Here is a 16,750-nt window from a genome sequence, read left to right as displayed (position 1 = left end):
AAAAAAAAAGACAAAAATTGTTACTTATCTAATGAGCATAGAAATGTCAAGAACAAAATTTAATTTTGTAACTAATTTCTAAAGGAGCATTGATTAGTTCCAAATGCAAAAGCATATAAAAATGATCTCTTAATATTCCAATTCTAGTAAACATTTTCTAAAATCACATGATAGTTCATAAAGATTTTATACCATTTTTTAAAGGTTCTTGTAATAAGCTGAATATTTTTTAAATTTATTTTGTAATTATTGTTAAATTGATCAAAAATTAAAGATGGAAATCCTATCCTTTTTCCCTATCCTTTTTTTTTTTTTTTAAAGAGCAGGAAAAAAATGGAAATGACCACACCATAAAAACAAAAATATATTTTTAAAATGTTTATTTTAAAATGCAAAAATCCAGAATAAATATGCATACTAAATACTAGATCTAGTAGAAAGCCTGAACATCAGTGAAGATGGGTAAAGGAAAGTTTTACTCTAAAGGTGATTAACAAGGTAAAGGTGATAAACAAGGTATTTCTCCATCAAAAAACAATTGACAGTAGCAAAATCAAACTATTTTGTCAATATATAGTACTTCATCTAATTTGATTTTTTTTAAACAATCTAAAAGATTTTTTGTATTGCTACAACAATTCACTGTAATTTATTCTTAAGCCTGTCTAAACTCTCAATTTAAAAAAAAACAACAACACTGCAGTATTTATAGTGAGTAAATTAACTTCCAAGATGACCACATGGTAGTTTTTTGTTCTTTACTGGAACATGAATATAATTTTGACTAGATTCTTTTGCAAATAGAGACAGTTGAGTATTGATTCAAAAGGATACCAATTCTTTTGTTTAAGCCATGCATTGACCATTGATATAGAATAAAATACAAATAAATAGCTGGAACATTTCTAAGTAATTTTTTAAATTCTGTTTTAAACCATTAAAGACCTAATGATCCAGAGGGCAGAAGGAGTAGCCAACATTTCAGATATATTTTAATCCCCCTTAATGAATGTGGTCATCACTTTCCTTAGCTGATGCCAAACAAGATGAGAGTGACCTCGACAAATCAAAGACAAAATACTCTATGGCTATTTCCATAATACTAAAAATACATCTACGAATTGAAAGTTTGTCAATGGGCATAAAGAGCAATAATATTCACTTCAAAATATTGTCATGGTTTTTTTATTTGGTCTCTGAATGATATCAGAATTATTTAAGATATTCAATTTTAAATAATACATCAGCTTCCAAAAATGCTGGCTAACAATCAAAAGAAGAAAAAGAACTTCAAAAAATATTGCTATTAGAAATACAAAGCTTATTCTAGACATAAGATGTATACATTATTGAAATCATGTAATAATATAAATCTTTTGATTTCTTTGTTTATTAAACCATTGCTTAAAAAAAAGAACAATGGCATATAATCAATTCTTTTCCGCTGTGAAGACAATGATTATAATAAGAAAAAGATGCTATAACTCTTTCGTCCCATTACACAGTAATAAAAGTGATATTTAAAAATATATATATATATAAAGAAACTATACTATAAAAAATCCATCCCCAAAATGTGTCTGAATAATATCACATAACAAGTAAACAAAAGAATTATAAATATATATATTGTATAATTTGTTGTCTTTTGATGTTCTAATAAAATATGTACACACACAAAAATATTGACAGCATGATCATGACCTTCCTGGCACAGGAAAACTTAAGAGCAGTGTTTATGTCAATCTAAACACAGAATTAACATTGAAAACTTTTTTGATCAGTAAATGCCATTATAGCAGTGGAAAAGAAGTAGCAGTAATAACAACCGGCTTTAAGAGACAGCTGGAAAACTCTTACAAAGATGTAGCATATACATTTTAGTCCCACATAAAAAGCTCTTGCTAAAGACAAGCAATCAAGACAAAGACAGCTTAAATCATCCTCCTAAAGCCCCAACAGAAAACTGCCTGATCTATGTCAAATGTGAAGTCAACACTTGGATCTGCAGAGCCATGTAAAGCAATCCTGCTTATCTTCTGACAAGATCTTATAGTAATAGTTTTGTTCATGAATTTGAAAACAAAAACAGCAATAAATACTATCAAATGATATAGTAAAATAAATGACTCAAAATACAAACTCTCCAATGAAAAAACATTTAGAGAATCATTGACATAAAAGGAATCCAATAAAATGCAATGCATGTAAAGTATACATTGTCATTTCAAAGATGTAAATACATTCAATTCTTTAAAAAAAAAAAAACAACTTCTTCCTTAAATAGCTATTTTACTGACTAAAGGATTTATTTGATCTTGATGAAAGAACAGATAAATAAATGATTTCAAAGAAGTAAAAATGTTTATTTAAGTCAGTGGCGCAACAACAATTCTGCATGTCTGTAGTATAATACCATTACCCAGTATTTAATAAGATTTTAATAAAAGAACAAAAAGTTATATAGACACAATACAGTCAACTCTGAATCTAGAATCTGAAATTTAAAAAAAACTCATGTGACTAGTTCAATTAATTGGCAAGAATAACATGGCAAATGCCCTGAAGCATAGAAACTTGACTAAATTTACACATTTGTTTCATTTAAAATAAACAAATCATTTGATCTCGTCACTCCTAAAATGTTACATTGTAATTACCTTTTTTTGTTATCTAATAATTTAAAATATACTAATAATAAAATTATGATACTTTCTAATTAATACATCCTTCACTTTACATTTGCGTATCAAGAGTTTTAGCATGTTGATATAGCTCAATTTCAAGCTGAAATGGAATTGCTAGTATATTAGAAGTAGCTTAATAGAAGTATGTTTCAATCTTGCTTAATAAAATCTATTTGGCTAAGGCCTATGGCACTAGCTTCTGAATGTTATATTTTGTGTGTAAGTCCTAATACAAGTTGGTATGAATCTAATGTTAACATATTACTTTTTTTTTTCCACTTCAGTTACTATTTGTATTCTCCACTCTTTCTGATTCGTCTACAGTGTCATCTGCATTGATTAAATATTCTCTGGTGAGAAGAGATTCTTGTTCCTCTGTAATCATTAGTACATTGTGCTTGTAACGAGTAAATTGAACAAGTATCTTGTTTACTTGTTAAAGAAATAATGTCCGAAAAAAAAAGAAGAAAAAATATGTTCATGAAATCATCAGGTGAATCAGCAATAACACAGCATAATGACAACACTAGGAAGATATTTAAACTATTCATTAGCATTTTAGCATCATATTAAGTCAGCATTAACAAAATTAAAAAATTAAAAAATTAAATTAAAAAGAAAGAAAAATAGGGTTGAGCAAAAGGACATGAACCATTAGCTTTATCAGCTAACCAGTGTTAGTGGAGGGAAAGAAATAGAGCACCTCGTAGTAAATAAAATCTTTTATTGACAAATGTGGGCAGGAGAGAGAGAGAGAATGGTAAATATTAACTCTTCTTTGGGTACTTGATTTCTTTATAAACTACAACAAAGAGATGATAGTTGGTTATTATTATTATTATAGCTTTTATATAGCGCTACCTTCATGGTTATAGCATGCTCAGAGCGCTTTTGGTCCAATCTCATTTGTGAACCAGTGGGGGAGAGGGGGTATCTAGGAATTGGTTTCCGTGATGCCTTTAGGCCTCGAGCCCCCTTCTAGGTAGCCAAGCCAAGCCAAGTTCAAGCGCATTTGGCCACTCGACCACGCTTCCCACTGACAAACAATGAACCTTAATTTTTTTTTTCTTTAAAGCTGCTCATAGGGATTACTTTAAATAAAAACTGATTGCATTGTTCAATTTCTTATTACGAAGTGAAAATGGAGGGGAAAAAAAAAATTAATAAAACACCAAGTTTTCTTATTCAAAGGATACACCACAGTCTAGTAAGACAACCCCAAAACTTCCAAGTAGCCATGGCAACCTTTCCACAACGTAGTCCCTGCTCCAGTCTAGAATGATTATTTGACCACCATAAGTCAAATTACCCAATATTGCAAGTATAAATGTAAGAAAGGAAAGACCAGCAGTTGACTGTGCCCTTACCTATATGAGGAAAAAAAAAATCAAAACAGAACTTGTATATTTAATAATTAGTATTGTAAAATACTATTAAATTTAAATACCCAGAAATAATGACTTAAATTTCTTTAAAATATAAAACATTTGTCATACTTTTTATCTTTCATTTTTAAAATGCCTTTTGCATCTAATGTGTTTTATTTTCTATTGATAAGTTGTATCATCTAATGTTTTATTTTCTATTGATAAGTCATATCATCTAATATGTTTTATTTTCTATTGATAAGTCGTATCATCTAATATGTTTTATTTTCTATTGATATCATCTAATATTTTTTATTTTCTATTGATAAGTCATTTCTGAAATTCACATGCTTCCTTTTTCATTACTCCTAACGTGGTCAGATTCTAGACTTTATGGATAAGTCAAGTGACAGCAAATGGCTGAAAAAGACACCCAAGATATCATGCTGATTATCAGGATTATCTTATAGCTCATCAGTCTGACACTTTTGTGAATAAAAAAATACAGCATCAAAATATTTTGAGAATTTCAATTCTTTCCATATGGACCCAGGACACAAAACTTCAAGTTCATATTTATTTCATCACCAATGTTGTTCATATAATCCACAACTCTATTAAAACATTAATATTAGTGCTCACGTGCAGTGACTGTTAGTTTGTTATATTAAAGTGTATATATTGTAGCGTATTTTCCAGATATTTAACTACAATACTTGGAACTACTTGTATACATTCAAACATGTCACACATAGTAACTTAACTCCTTAGTACTGAATACAATGTTTATTTACAATAATATACATACAATGAAATAGTACCAATTGCACAAGATAAATCCAATTAGTATGAACATGAACAGAGGAGATAGATATTAATAATAATCCATGATTTGAAAATACAAAGAGTTATAACTTATTACATCAATTACACAATTACATGACTGCTCTCTTACAACTCTTAAGTTGACTCTCTGCTAACTCAACTGATCTCTAACTCACAGGATTGATTGCATACTAAATTACTGACTTCTCTCTACACGACTCCTAAGTTGACTGAACAACTTGACTGATTGTTCTCTCACTGACTCAAATTTCATTCTCTCTTTCACTTCCATTCATCTGATAACTTGTTCACATGTTCATGCTTACAAGCTCTAGGTTCAACAAAGCCATATAATAAAGTACAACTAGGTTAATATTTTAAGTGTATATAATATACTTTTATAAAAGCTTATGAGTATTAAATTTTCAAAGCTATCCCCTACAATGTCAATCACTGTGTGCTGTGAACCAAATGGTAGAAGTGGTTGTTGGTGAAATGTAAATTCCCTAACAAATTGATTCCTGGGGTTAGGCTTCTAGCTAATGTGATATCAAACTAAAAATTTAATTAAAATGGTTGCACTTTTAAAGAAACTTACATTTGAATATATCTGTGATACTCTTGAACCCAAATAGAATAAAGCTGAAACAACACCTAAGCAGTAGCCAATAATGTTCTTTGGATCCTGAGAGATTAATGATATTTATATAAGAACTAAATAACACAACATTAAAATAAAATTAAAATTCTAGACTTAACTTTTTTCAACTGAAAAGAATGTGTAGAAATGTATCTTTTTTTTTAACCCATTGCATGACAAATTAAATAGCCAGCTCAATACCTAATTAACTTTGAGGAATGAAATCATCCAAGAGCAATGACAAGTTTAAAAAACAGAAACCATTTTTATACACTGGATATGATTTATTATCACTCCTAAAGTTTGGGCTGCTAACCATAATTCTAGAGAATTGTGAATCATGGAAATCTAATATTGAAATTGAAAAACTAAATATCCAAGTCACAGATCTATATAATGAAAAAATATTCCCACAGAAGAGGTAAATAACAAGATCAGATGATCAATGGGGCTGAGGAAAATCTCCTAAATGCAGTTGCAAATGTGCAAATTAAAGATAGCATATATACAAGTGACAAGTTCATAAGGTCTCATAAAGACATTTCTACCTGCATAATCCAGGAAGAAAAAAAAAAGACAAAAGAAACTTTATGAAGACTAATCTCAAGGAAAGGCCTTGAGAAAAATTCTGAGAAAATCAAGGAATGAAAGGCAGTTTCAAATGACATTTATAATGTACCAAATAGTTTAGTAGATAATTGAATTGGTTATAGATGCTATTTTTTTAAGGTATAGAAAAATACACCCAACTCTAATGGGTACCCTCACTTTAGTTGGGGAAAGTAAAGGCGGTTGGTCATTGTGCTGGCAACATGACACCCTGCTCCATAACCGTTGGCTATAGAAACAGATGACCTTAATTAACATCATCTGCCCTATAAATTGGAAGGTCTGAAAGGGGAACTTTACTCTATACTCTATAGAAAAAAACATTAATATTATTGAAACATTTTCTTTGCAACATTATGAGACATTATAAGTATGTGTTCCAACTATTAAACACACTATTCAGTTTCACCTGCCAAAATAAGTTTCCTCCTGGTTTATCTGATGGTAAAGACAGCAATGTGCGAGTCTGGCGATGCAAATGACTTTCATAATCTACTTTTACATCATAAGAGCTTGTTGAACCTAAGTGATTGTGGATTAAGGTTGTTGACATTACAAAGATACCCATTAAACACATGGCAAGTTTTGGTGAGGGCGGAATGTTGCCTGGAAATGGAAAAAAAACAACATTTACTAACTAAAAGCTTTATTTAAAGTTGCACGTACATGTTTAAAAATATTGTATTTCTTTTAAAATATAGCTAGAGATAAACTTATTTGTCATTGCATTGTAAGTAATATGTTACCTTTATTTCTGTTTTGCTTTCTCCAACATATGTAGTACACATATTGAAGCAATAAAAACACATCCAGTACAACAAAGTATATAGCTAGAAAGACCTAGGGATTATCAAATAAAAAGAATACATTGTTATTGGTATGAAATTCCTTATTATGTCCCAACTACCAAAAAGAAAAAAAAAAAGAAAAGTAATTTAAGATCACTTCTATGCCCTTCCCAGACCTGAACAAAATTTAGAATTTTGTAGAAACATTAATGTAAATATAAAAGTATAAAATAATAACAATTTTGAATTGAGATTTTATTAATATTCAGATTAATTACATTATAACAAGCTATTCTTGCAGTTTTTGAGCTATGGTATTATCAGATATAAGGATGTAATGGCTGAGGTAAGGCCCTCAAGACCAAGGGGTCTCCAGTTTTAATCCCAATCAAGACTGAGATTTTGAACTTAAGGATTTTTAGGACACCACTGAGTCCTTCCAACACTAATTTGGCATATGTTGAGGAAGTAAAGATGCTGGCCACATGAACCCTCATTAAGCATCGGCAAAAGAAACATGCCCCAAGATATGAAAGGGGTATCTTTACTTTTTTAAAAAAATCAAATACAGAGATGTAAAACAAATTAGAGTCTACACATAATTTATATATTTATTTTTATTTTAAATGTTTAAAATGTGAAGACTAATTACAACATGCTATCAATAGTTCATAGAGAAAAACAATATTTGTATGCCATAGATATTTTATTTATAAATATTTTCACAAACCTCAAACTAATCTTTTCCAAAATGAATGTGTATTCCAAGTTTGAGTTTTTTTTCAACACAACAATAATCCTATCACAAATTGCATCTCTACATTACCTAATAAATTTTAAAAAAAAATCAAGTGATATACAGAGTATAACTTTGAATAACTTACCTGAAACTTATTTTGCTTGGTCAAAATGCATCCAATCAAATTTGTCAAGTCACCACCTACCCACTGCAATATCAAGAGAACGCTCAGTCCAACCATTCCAGCAAGGTGGCACATATTTTTGCACAACTGACTAGCAACAAAAGTAAAAAAAAAAATTTTTTAATAATAATGACTTTCAATGTTTGAAAATGAAACTTTGCTACACTATTTAATAAGGTGTGGTGAGGTGTACAAGTGGTTAAGAGCTTGGCTTCTAAACAAAGGGCTAGCAAATTCAAATTCTGATAAAGACTGACATTTTCAGCTTTGAGATCCTTGGGATGTTTCAGAGTTCACCCAACTCTAATGGGTACATGACATATGTTAGGGAAAGTAAAGGTGTTTGTTCACATGCTTGTAATATGACACCCTTGTTAAACTGTTCACCTTACATTATCTACCCATGGTCTGAAAGTGAAACTTTACTTTAGGCTTAACTATACTTTAAATTTTTTGAAGCTTTTTTTGTTTAAAGGATGTGAACTTAACCACAAACTAATAAATCTACATAATAATGGATAAGATAGTGGTAAGATTAATTTGACCTCCTTCTATGATTTATTCAATTTATTGTCATCACAAAATTATATACTAGTAGCTGCTAGTAAAACCCTATTTACACACACACACACAGGTAGATTCAAAAAATGATTTTATATAACTATACTGACATGGGTAAAATACAATGCTTATAGCAACTATGTGATTGGTACTGAAATAATAACATGCTTCACAAAAAATAAAAACAGAAAATATAATTTGAGGTGGACTAAGGCTAAGATTATTAAATACACAAAGTTCCAGATAAGTACTTAAGAATACCACAAAAAGGTACCCTTTTTAAAAAAATATATTTACATTTACAGCATTTTGTCAATGACTAATGACACCAATAGAAATAAAAACATCTAAATTAACAGACCCAAAGCAATTATAAATCAATTGGGACAATACTACATGTCCAACTATATGCCCTTTGCTTAGAAGTTTATATGAATGTAAGTGTGAAGCACTAATAAATATTTCATTTAATTTGGATTTCTGTAAGGATCAATAAAGCAGTCTTAGTCTTAGTTAACTCAAGTACTTTTCACAATAAAGGTGACTAAGTCAAGCTAAAAATTCTTAGTATTCAATAGCCTAGTTTATTAGTCTATTATTTTAAACACACACACACATATAAAAAAAATGTTTTTAAAAACACTTACGGAATGCCAACAAAGCTCCATAGACATATGGATGCTAATCCAAGGTAAGCTGAAACTTGTTCCCTGGTTGTGACACAACAGTCACCAGTTATGCTGAAAATCCACTGGATTCCATCTACACAGGCAGAACTGTTAGACTGATTGGTAGAGCCATTATTTCCAGAGTGCAAAACAATATTGATATTATCCATATTCGTCATTCAATCCAATATTCCTACAATGAAAATTATAATAAAATTATAATAAAAATAAACCCTATCAACTACATGTAAAATTCTCATGTGAACTGAATAGCCAGTAGGAACTGTGCAAACATACTGTTTCTTAACAAGAAAAAAAAAATTTTAGATAATAAAATATTAAAATGCTAAGACAAAGTTATGGAAAAGTAGACTTCAATTGTCCACACATCAGACACATTTAGTTTAATATTTTTTGTATACAATTAAGATTAGCTTTAGGTCGAGGTAGACATGTATAAAAATTTCCATAATTCCACCTCTCTTGAAGAAGGGCAGTGAATCAAGACTTAGTGCCATTTTTAAGCCTGATGGCAAATGAAACAAATGAGACAAATATCATAGACTTGTAAAATTTAAATCTTGTATGAGTTTTAAAATGCAGTAGTTATAAAGATTTAATGAAAACATGTATTTTATTTTTCAAACAATGAAATACATTGCATGCAAATTTTATACATAGCAGTCCCTTAATTGTTTGGGCTTGGGGATGTCCCTTCTGTGTCTTTTCATTATTCAGCACTGAAAAGATTTTCCTTAAATTGTAAAGACCCTCACCACCTTTTAACATGAATAACAATGAAATTCATCAAATAAAAACATATCATATGAATTTTTAAAAAATGTAAAACAACAAATTTATTTTCATTGTCCAAATACTATCATAATTGATGGATTGATATTTTAAATATATATATATATATATATATATATATATATATATATATATATATATATATATATATATATATATATATATATATATATATATACTACATATATATATATATATATATATATATATATATATATATATATATATATATATATATATACTACATATATATATATATATCTATATTATAAAGTAGAATGTGAGGGGTATGTATGTATGTATGTATGTATGTTACTTATAGACATCAAAACCGCTTGACCAATCTTGATAAAACTAGGCAGGAATGTTCCTTGGGTACCAACTTAGACCGTAGTGTATGTATTGTAGCCCTAAAACAAACTTAAGACCCTCAAAAAAAATAAAGTTGTCAAACTCTATTAAAGCTATAGTATTTTATGGATCTAGGCCATGTCTACAATGTTGACATGAGAAAAGATAGAAAGGATTTAGACCTAGATCTAATTTTAAGAAATACACTTTGCGCAGATAGTTTTTTACTTTGACACATGAAAAGACAAAAGAAGATCCATTGATTTCATTATATAATAAAATTAACCTTCAATTTTGTGTTTCAAAAGCATTTTTTACATTAATTAGTTCCTTATATCTGTGACTACAGATTTCCTGACGAACATTCTTTCATTAGACAATACCGTAATGAATCGCGTATTAAAAATTAATTCGTTTAATTGTTTATTTTATAATCCCATCCCTAGATCTAAAAGTCTAATTCAACTCTAAGATGATAAAACTTCTCTTCGCACAGATAGTTTTATACTTTAACACATAAACATATTAATTAAAGTCCATTCATTTCATATTTTGATATCATATATTAATACCATCCCTAGATCTAAAACTCTAATCCAACTATTTCAACGAATAAATATATTAATTAAAGTCCATTCATTTCATATTTTGATCAAATAAACATTCAAATTTGGTTTTCTAAATCTACATTCGTTTACTATACTTGAGTTTTAGACCTAGGGATGGTATTATAAAGTGAATGTTTATTTGATCAAAATATGAAATGAATGGACTTTAATTAATATGTTTATGTGTTAAAGTATAAAACTATCTGTGCGAAGAGAAGTTTTATCATCTTAGAGTTGAATTAGAATATGTTCACTTTATAATACCATCCCTAGATCTAAAACTCTAATCCAACTATTTTAACGCATAAATATATTAATTAAAGTCCATTCATTTCATATTTTGATCAAATAAACATTCAAATTTGGTTTTCTAAATCTACATTCGTTTACAAAAGCTGCGAAGCCGAGTTGAGATAGGCCTAGATCTATATTCATTCATGACTCGCGTACTAAAAATTATTTCGTTTAATTGTTCACTTTATAATCCCATTTATTTAACAAAGCTATCGCTCTTTTCGTTTTTAATAGATAAGAATGTATCGACTTCGGGTAAACCATTTTCGCAAAACTAATTTTATTTTCGTAGCGAAAGAGAAATAACGTGAAAGGATCATTAGCTACGTTTAACATACATCTAAATCCAATCCACTAGATTATTCAAAAGCAAATGTTTTAATTTTTAAAAAAATGGATTTAAGCCTATTAGCTATTTTTACATTGACACATTCGCTTTACTTATTACATTATTATTTCGTTTAATTGTTTACAATACACTCTCAGTGACTATATCGACAGTAATGCGCAAATAAAGACCCGCGGGTCGCGGGTAACATATGTCTAGTATATATATATATATATATATATATATATATATATATATATATATATATATATATATATATATATATATATATATATATATATATATATATATATAAATATATATATATAATATATATATATATATTGTTACGAATCTCCCTATCTGGGCTCGCTGCAATTGCACCAAATGACACCACCAACTTAAAGAACTTGACAACTCTGGGCTTGAAAATAACGTAATAGTTTAATGTCAATAAATAACAGCCAATACTGTACAATTGGCAGCACGTAACACAAGACTGTACAAATATCTCTCCGCCGTATCAACTCTTGCACTGGTCTCTCTGTCTCGTCTCGGACTTGTACTGAGCCGTTGTAACGAACTGTAGATCGGGAAGTTGTGACTGGCTGGTCTCTGATACCTTCGCTCTTTATATAGGGTCCCTGCTGGCCTTCTAGAACCGGACAGAACGTCGCTCGACCATTCTGGGTGGTCAGATGACTACATCCCTCGTGACACTCCTGAGCTCTGTTCACGACGTCGATCCTTCCCGAACCATCATGTTGACACTCGTCTCGGCCGATCCTCGTAACTCGTCACGGTTGACCGCTTGTCTAGCGCTGGCCTGGGGCGATTTGCGTCGGCTGACTACACACACACCACTACCCCCATCTGTGCCACCACCAGGTTTATAACAATATATATATACTAGAGATAAAATTAGGTATTTTAAAAAATCTTAATGCCCTCAGGTTGTGGGATATTTATTATGTTCTGTTAATAAATTAAACATACATTTAGACGACACTATAATATGGTCTCCACCATGACGTCTATGTTTAACTCTATGAGTATGATACTCTATCTAGTTCTAATGATTAATTACATTTATGCCAAGTTTCAACAAGATTGATAAAATGGTTTTGATTTCTATTTGATTTCCATGGTGGACATAGAATAGATCTACATACATAACATACATCTGATCTTACATTCAATTATATCTAAAACAAAAATAGAGAGAGCTATATATCAGATGATTCTGTGACCTAATTCGACCATGTCACAGTCTCTGTTGACATTGACTGTTAAATGTTCACCTCTGGTTAAGATGGTAATAAGATAAATGAAACTCCTGATATAGAAACAGGAAGTAGAATGACTAAAATTGACTTTTAGTTCAGTCAGTCAGTCAAGTTGTATCCTTTGGACAAGGCAGTCAAGTAGTATCTTTTTGTCCAGTACAGACAGTAGTGACTTAGAGAGTCAAGTAGTAATTTTGAGTTAAGAAGTATCTTTTGGGAAGTCGAAGCCAGTGGTCACTTGAGACATGTATTTGTAGTAGTTATTATTCTGTACTATTATTATTATTAAGTATGTGTTACCCGCTGTGATGCGGACGTTACTTGAAGTCTATTTTGGAGAATTTGACATGTTGGATATATTTGATACAGCTGTTATGCGGATGTGACTTTGTTTCTTATTGGATTATGTAACCGACAAGGAGTGCAGTATTAATATTGTTATTAAATAAACTTTATATTTTGTCTGCTGAAACGGACTTAAGTCAATCTCTAGTATCTATGTTTGTCACGTGTCAAGTGTGACTCCAGGAAGCACGAACCCAGCATTCTACGACATTCGCAACACATTAATAGTAACCAATCTCATATGTAATATTATAATACTATGTCAACGCACATTACAACGTTACACAATTTAACCTAACATTTACAGACCAGTTTCTAGAAGCCGAGGTCAGGTCATAAGACCAGAGTAAACACGTTAATTATAGTCATCCAATCAGAGAAAGAGGTTAAAAAGGGGAAAAAATAGCATCTATTTATAGTTAGTTTCTAGAAGGTCACAGTTAATAAAATATTTAGGGGAGAAGTTTCTATGATTCTGGAAAATACAGTTTAGAAAAGTATAAATTAGGGGAAAGTAAGTTAGCCGGGGTCCTCGCATTATACTTTTAAAGTCCTTGTAGAGGTAACGGTCCTTGCAGAGGAGCAGGTCCTTGCATAGTAACGATTTTTTTTATATAAATAACGCTCTTATGTTTAAACATTTGCGGGTCCAGTAGTTGAAGTTACATTTTTTTAATTGAATTTGTATCGTAAAGTTGTTACAGTAATGAGTTAAAGTTGTAGTATAGAAAGTTTCATTTTATAAGTCTAGTTGTTATTGAATTGAGAATCTACTTATAATTTAAAGAAGTTTAATAAAGAAGTTAGTTATAAGAGAACATAGATGTTTCTTCAGTGTGTTATTAAGTTATTTAAAAAAGTCATTTATTAAATATAATCTCCAGCAAGATGATTCTGTTTAAACAATAATTAATATAAGCAGAAATACCAAGAAATAAACAGAAATCACATATATATTATGATATATATATTAATTTTATTATAGATTTATAAAAATTATATTATATATATATATATTTTATACATTAATATAGATGTAATTATGATTAGGAACATAACATTAACATCAATCTCATCTGCTCAGTCTACTGATTCTAGATTCATTAAATTCTAGATTAAATTCTAATCGGTTAAGTTTACATATATATATATGCGACATACGATTATATTTTATACTAGATGTAGATCTATATTATAATTATATATATTTATATATATTTAATATATAGATCTAGATTTATATTATATATATATATATATATTATATATATATAAAAGTGAACCAAAAAGTGAGTATATTTAATTTAATATATAGAGAGTCTATAGCTAGATCTATCATTAATCATTATTATTATATTATTATGATTTACACCTTACTGCCTTACTCATGAGTTACTGAGTTATGGGCATTATGGATTTATGGCTATAAAGGTTTCAAGTATATTCATAATTTTTTTTTTTTAAAGATTGCCTTGGACCTAGGTCACAGGTGAACAAATCTAGAGTCAATCTAGAGTTCTAGACTCTAGATTCTAGTCTAGATTATACTATAGAGTCTAGTATACTATAACTATAAGTTATATTATATATAAGTTAAGTAGTATAGATTCTAGATTTAAATCTAAATGTAGTCTCTAGAGAATAGATCTCATAGATGTAGTCATTAATCTATAATATAGTAATAGTTTAAGTTTATAGATTAGATAATAATCTAGACATCTACCGTAACCGTAGTGATCTACTGATCTAGATTCTAGATCATAGATGATCTAAAATTCTAAATCTAAATTCTAAATCTAGTAAATCTAAATCATAATCATGAGTCATGATATTGATTATTGATAATCATAATGTATATTAATTATTATTATAGTATATACTAATATAGTAAATATTATATAATATATTGTTATAAACCTGGTGGTGGCACAGATGGGGGTAGTGGTGTGAGTGTAGTCAGTCGACGCAAATCGCCCCAGGCCAGCGCTAGACGAGCGGTCAACCGTGACGAGTTATGACGATCGGCCGAGACGAGTGTCAACAAGAGGTATCGGGAAGAATCGCCGTCGTGAACAGAGCTCATTAGCGTCCCGAGAATTGTAGTCATCTGACCACCTAGAAACGTCGAGCGGCGTTCTGTCCGGTTCTAGAAGGCCAGTAGGGACCCTATATCTATATAAAGAGCGGAGGTGTCGCAGTCAAGACGGTTCAGAAAGCGGGTTCACGACAGGGGTTCAGAACACGGTCGACTACAGCACAGTTCAACGGTGTGGTTCTGTACGGAGCATTACGACGGTTCAGTGCGGAGTACTGTCAGGTACAGTTGAGACGAACGGCGTCTTGATCTTGGTCTGTGATCGAGTCCGACACAACGAGCCCAAGTGTGTGAAGTCAGTCCCGAACTGTTGAACCCAGTGCAAGCCCGGAACGAGACGGAGAGGCCAGGGCAAGACTTGATACGGCGGAACAGTGTTATGGGAGAGATATTTGTTATCGCAGAGCTATTTGTACTGTTCTACGTGCTGCCAATTGTACAGTATTGGCTGTTATTTTATGGACATTAGACCTTTATGTTATTTTGGAGCCCTGACTTGTCAAGTTCTTTAAGTTGGTGGTGTATGGTACAGTTTGCAGAGAGCCTGGATAGTGAGATTCGTAACAATATACTTATTACTTATAAATTATATACTATAATAAACTATAATAGTATATATACTCAATTATATAGATCTAGAGTCTATATAGTCTGAGTATATAGTATATACTATAACTCACTATCACTATATTACTATATAAGTTATAAGACCAAGTATAGATAATAGTATAAGTATAATAGTATTTATTACTAATATTAGTATATCAAATTCAATATAGACATATATATATATATATATATATATAATTATATGAGTAAATCTAGACTAGATCTAGATCTACATCTAGAACCTAGACTAGAGACTCTACTAGAGACAGAGTTAGCAGTTATAAAACTATTACTATAGACTATACTATTGTAACTAGATCTATATCTAGAATAATCTAGATCTATCATCTAGTATAGTATCTATCAGTAAATACCATAACTATAGAGTCTAGACACTTGACTGTAGGTTAAAACGTACTCAAGATCTAGATTCTAGAGACCAAAGCCTATAGATCTAGATGCCTATATCAAGTAGATATATCTATATCTACATCTAGTCAATCTAGAATCTAGATCTAGTAGATTAGATAGACTAATCTAGAGGTCCATGTCTAGATCTAGGTAAACAATGACAACTATTGTGTCTATTCACACGTGTACTGACGTAATCAAACGGGAGTCTATTATGAATACAGATCTAGAATATGGATTATAGATCTACTAGGTCTCAGGTTCCATGTTTCAGTGTAATAAACTAGAATAATTTTCGGACTCGAAACCTTAAAATAGACTAGATTTAGATCTAGATCTATATAGAACTAGAAGCAGTCATTCTAGATCAGAGATACTCAACCTGGCCTGTGGACGGGATCGAGACCATGACGCAGGATTAGCCTATAAATAAAATAAGGCCTAATTAAGACCGTCAGATCAAGTGATCTAGTCTAGATCTCAGTATCTGTTTGCTTTTTTTTTTTTTTTTTTGTCCATGCTGGCACATCAATTTCCCCCCT

General features: G+C 30.4%; 1 protein-coding gene across 4 annotated transcripts; it reads right to left on the bottom strand.

Annotated features, from left to right (window-relative positions):
- Positions 1–302: 302 nt before the first annotated feature.
- On the bottom strand, positions 303–16,721 carry LOC106080075 (lysosomal amino acid transporter 1 homolog). Of its 4 annotated transcripts, none has more exons than XM_056008224.1 (8): positions 16,591–16,721; positions 9,048–9,261; positions 7,801–7,930; positions 6,875–6,968; positions 6,538–6,734; positions 5,478–5,564; positions 3,884–4,054; positions 303–3,111 (listed from the first exon to the last, which is right to left on the bottom strand). In XM_056008224.1, exons 2-8 carry the CDS (start codon positions 9,245–9,247, stop codon positions 2,968–2,970), a joined length of 1,023 nt encoding a protein of 340 aa, XP_055864199.1. In that variant the 5' UTR covers positions 9,248–9,261; positions 16,591–16,721; the 3' UTR covers positions 303–2,967. The 4 variants fall into 4 exon arrangements, with proteins under 4 accessions (XP_055864199.1, XP_055864200.1, XP_055864198.1 ...); XM_056008225.1 differs by lacking the exon at positions 16,591–16,721 and adding an exon at positions 16,402–16,420; XM_056008223.1 differs by lacking the exon at positions 16,591–16,721 and adding an exon at positions 16,199–16,251.
- Positions 16,722–16,750: the final 29 nt, after the last annotated feature.

Source organism: Biomphalaria glabrata, chromosome 13 (assembly GCF_947242115.1).
Source record: "Biomphalaria glabrata chromosome 13, xgBioGlab47.1, whole genome shotgun sequence".
In the NCBI taxonomy this organism is placed as follows: domain Eukaryota; kingdom Metazoa; phylum Mollusca; class Gastropoda; family Planorbidae; genus Biomphalaria; species Biomphalaria glabrata.
This window is presented reverse-complemented; position numbering and strand designations above follow the sequence as displayed.